General features: G+C 37.8%; 1 protein-coding gene across 1 annotated transcript in view; it reads left to right on the forward strand.

The window, feature by feature from the left end:
- CCDC132 (coiled-coil domain containing 132) overlaps window positions 1-4774 on the forward strand; it is a 139247-nt gene that overhangs the window by 114186 nt on the left and 20287 nt on the right. The window contains exons 22-23 of the mRNA XM_012647392.1: window positions 834-930; window positions 1991-2149. Coding sequence (XP_012502846.1) covers window positions 834-930; window positions 1991-2149 — 256 coding nt within the window. The remainder of the gene's footprint in view (window positions 1-833; window positions 931-1990; window positions 2150-4774) is intronic.

Raw genomic sequence — 4774 nt, forward strand, 5'->3', positions numbered from 1 at the left:
TGATCCTTGCTTTAAGTAAAACTGTAAAAAGCATGTTATACTTTATATTTTCCTATTGATGACTTATGATCCTAGAGAAACTGTAGTTGCATTGTCAGTTAAATATAGTTGACCCTTGACATCAGCAAGAACGCTTCCTGACCTTTATAAATCCTTACACTTGTTAATAAAATTAAAGTATATAACTTCTTCCATCAAACGAAGTCCAAGATAACTTAAGAGCATTTGCACACATGACAAAAAAGAGAAAAACAGCACCCAGGTGCAGCGCCTCTGCAGGCCGTAGTCCAGGCTCCGTCACCAGCCAAAGGACTCCCACTCCTGTACACCAGCCTCCTGCACCTGTAGTTCATTTGTATGCCTCAGCCAAGGTACAGTTTGCATCATGTTATGAATGTTTGGGTTACTTCTGAAAAGTGTCACATATTGAATCTGTGAATTTAAGAGTCTTTTATATTAATTGAATGGGATTTTTAAAAGAAATCCTTTAAAAAAAAATACTGTTGCATTCTTTTTTCAATCTGTGGTGTTATCTGTGCTCATATCTTACATGCAAAGCAGCGGAACTCTACATCTTTGGTAACCCGATAGCTCCTTTGAAGTTACTCTTCTTTCACTTTAACTTCCATTCAGTGATAAGCTCAGCACTAATTATGATGTAGCTTGTAAGTGAACGTGTCCAAATGGTAGTACAAGATAGTTCACTAAAGTGGAAAATAATTTTAATTGTTAAAGTTGTACTCAGAGATCTTAAAAGATTACTTAGAAAAAACATTGACAGACTCTAAATTCGGGACAGTTTGTTTACACAGTGGGTTATTTATTCTCTTTAGGGTATTCTTGGCTGAACAATTTGAGTTCCTTCAGCCGCATCTGGATGCTGTGATGCCTGCAGTTAAAAAGCCCTTTCTTCAGCAGTTTTATTCTCAGGTCAGAGATGGTCTTGTATATCATTTCAACTGTGAGCCAAATAGGACTGTCACAGATTATTTAGGGTTTTTTTTTTTTTTTTCAATTAGAGGTCAGTCCCCAAAACCCCAAAGAGCTGGATAGATTATTCATTTATTCACTCATGAATTCCTGCATTAAATAATACTTATCAAGCACCGCATATAACTTTTAGGCATGAGAGAGCCAATTAAAACTGTATTTACAATAAAGTATGATAAGTGCTATGATAAGGGAAAGAGCAGTGACAGGTGTTTAACCCAGACTGGAGGACTGGAGGGGCTGTGGCTGGGAGAAGGTTGTCGGAAAGGCTGTCTAGAGGAAGTGATGTTTAAACTGGACCAGCCAGGCAGAGAAGGTGAGTGGGGGAGGTATATTCCAGATGAAAGGAGTGGCTATATGAAGACCAGAAGGGAAGAGAGAACACAGTGTATGGGAGCAGCTGGGAACTCAACTTGTCGGGGCAGGGAGGAGGGCCGGTGATGAGAAAGGTCGCTGGAGGGATAAGCAGGAGCCACATCCTATAAAGCACCCTCAGCCAGGAGTTGGACTTTATTCCAAGGGCTCTGGGGAGCTACTGGAGGGTTTGAAACAGGTGAGCAGCATGGACAGATGTGTGTTTCAGGAGTTCTCTGGGGGCACTGTGGAGAGTAGACTGTAGACGGCAAGCTAGAGACAGGGAGACCAGTGTGAAGGCTGCTGCAGTATTGCAGGTGACAGAGGATGAAATCCTGATATAGGGTAGTGGGAGTGGAAATGGAGAGAGCTGGCAAGAATTTGAGAAATATTTGCTAGTCTCCATGAAAATCTCTAGTTCTCTTATAGTTGTAGTGTCTCTTATATTTGTAGCATCAATGGCTTCAAGTTTATGTTTTGCATAAGGCCTTTGCCTTACTCAAAGTATTTTCATAATTGAAATCTCCAGATGTATAGTGTTTTATTTTCAGATATGGTGTATACTAGAAACAGGGGCAAAGCATTCTTTATAAATCTGATAACTTTTAGAAAGTAATTGTTTTCGTTTCTGTGAAATTTATTTCAGACAGTTTCAACTGCCAGTGAACTACGCAAACCAATTTACTGGATTGTAGCTGGTAAAGCCATTGATTATGAACAGATGCTGCTCCTAATGGCTACTGTGAAATGGGATGTAAAAGAAATTATGTCACAGCACAACATATATGTAGATGCATTGTTGAAGGCAAGTGCTCTGGAAACATCTCTGCTGAAGATCATTCTGCAAAGAAAAATATTCTTTTATTGCAAAGGCTTTAAAATAGTGCAATTATAATTACTAACACATTTTTAACATTGTGACACTAAAGTCCTTGAATTGAAATAGGCTTACTTTCTGACTTTTGTCTTCGATTAGATGTAAGACTACTTTGTAGATTTTTTGTTTTTGTTTCTATTTTAATTAGAAGTTGTTTTTATTGTTTAGTGCATGTATTCATTAGCAAGAGACCATGCTCTTAATTATTCTGAATTGTTATTTCTAGAAATCATATTGCTTTTTCAGTGTGTCCTACAAACACACTGAAACACACCCTTTGCATTCAATGACCTACATTTATAAGTTTCCTGGAAAGAACTGTAGTTCCTTTTTTTTTTCCATTTGTCCGTGAATAGCTATTTATAGATCTGACATGTGAGAGGCACTGATAGAGGTGCTGGCAATAGAGTTGTGAATAGAGAAACTTACATGCCCTCAGGGAATGTACATACCAGTATACAGATAGCAGTAAACAGATAAATTGAGATATAATGTCAAGTGATGAATAATGCTGTGAAAAAGAAATAAACCATTAAAAGAGAATAACAGGATCTGGGTGGGAGCAGAATACCATTTATTTATTGTGGTTAGAGAAGGACTCTGATAAAGTGAGAGTGGAGATGAGGCCTGAAGGAAGTAAGGAAAAGAGACACGACACGTGGATATCTAAGGTGAGGAAAGAGCATATGTGAAAATGAAAGCAACTTTCAGAAAAATTTTGTTTTTCCTTTTGACCCTTCTCAACTCCTGACTTTTAACTCATTTACACAATCACCTGCTTAGCCCTAAGGCAACAAACAATAGCCTGGGACACCTGAGAACCAATAAACGGAGCTCTAGACTAAAACAGATAGCAGCGGAGTTCCTCTAGTGTGCCAGCTCCCAGCACCTTACACCCTTCTGGGGAGACTGTGAGGCTGTCTCTAGACTCAAGGGTGCCAAGATCAGTAAGCAGTGGCTAGGAGTTTCCATGGAGATCTCGGGGTGGGAGGGGGCTGGAGAGGGTTGCCGAGGGGAGGAGGGATGCTCTATATTTGCCACCCTTGAATTCAGAGATCATTGACCTTAAAAGATAATCAAAGGAAGAACTTCAGTTTCTAGAATACCCAAGAGATTTCAAGTGTGAGTTTTCATTTGGAATGTAGAAAATTAAGGTAATTTATGAATAATAACACCCTCTTTTTAGGTAATAATTCTATTTTTCAAAAGTTGATTCTATTTTTTATGGCATGCTATCTTAGTCCATTCAGGCTGTTATAACAAAATACCATAGTCTGGGTGGCTTGTAAACAACAAATAGTTATTTCTTATAGTTACAGAGGCTAGGAAGTTCAAGAGCAAGGTTCAGGCAGATTTGGTGTGCGGTGAGGACCTAATTTCTCGTGGATGTCACCTTCTTACTGCATCCTCCCATGGCGAAAGAGGCAAGGTAGCTCACTGGGGCTCTTTTATAGGGGCACTAAAGGCATTCATGAAGGCTCTGCCCTCATGACCTAATCAACCCCAAAAGGTTCCACCTCCCAACACCATCACTCTGGCAGTTAGGATTTTAACATGGATTTGGGGGAGACACAAACATTCATACTGTAGCACATGCTAACCATGGTACTCATAGGGATGCAAGAGAAAGACTTCTGTAACTCAGTGAATATACATAGTTGAAGGAGGCTTCTTGCTTCAGTTATTCTTAATTCCAAGAAATATGAATATTGTAAGAAAGAACTAATGTTATTCAGGTTATTAACCTGAACCCAATTTTTAGCAGCTTAAGGACTTCCTTAAGCATAAAAGTTAATTATCTCTGATAACTTTTGTTCTTTCTGTTACTTTTCTAAGTCTAAGCATTTAGGTGAAGGCAGCCTGCTTATGTTGCCCCAAAAGAATCAGAAGTAGAATGAGATGGCTTTATTATTCATTTTACAGCAACCATTTCTGAACATTGAATTTAGCATTAAGTAGAGTGTCATTAACATACAATAAGCCTGTATCTTTATCTTTTAAATAAAATATTAGTGAAAAATGTTGAATTGTGACTCTTCAAATCCAAATCAGTTATAGTAGTAAATTCTACTGCTTTGCTAGATCCATGAAATGAAACAATAGATGAAGAGCAATTATTTATTTAACTTTGATTTTCAAAGGTAAACTTAGTGAATTGACAATCCACTTCTTTCTAATAATTAAAATCAATGAACTATTAAAAGTGAATCAGCAAGAAAAATTGTGATTTAGGAAAAAGAGCAAAGGAGAGCACAATTATCATTGTGTGGTAGCTTGACTGGGGATCAGATTAAATTTTTTTTCTCCTGTATGTGGTTAGAAAACATGGACGCCTTTCAGTCTTGTTAAACATTGTGTGGCTTCTTCATTCAGGAAACTAAAGAACAAAATCATTTTAAGCCTTCGTAAGTTTATTTGAAATACATTGTCAAGGAGGGGTCAAACAGCATTTACTTTGGTCAATGAACATATTTAGATGGTAATAGTCCAAAGAGATCAGAAACACATTTACTGTAGGGTGATTTGCTACTTTCATGTTATCTTTGGGGTTAT

Source organism: Propithecus coquereli, unplaced genomic scaffold (genome assembly GCF_000956105.1).
Source record: "Propithecus coquereli isolate 6110/MARCELLA unplaced genomic scaffold, Pcoq_1.0 Scaffold108, whole genome shotgun sequence".
NCBI classification, from domain to species: Eukaryota; Metazoa; Chordata; class Mammalia; order Primates; family Indriidae; genus Propithecus; species Propithecus coquereli.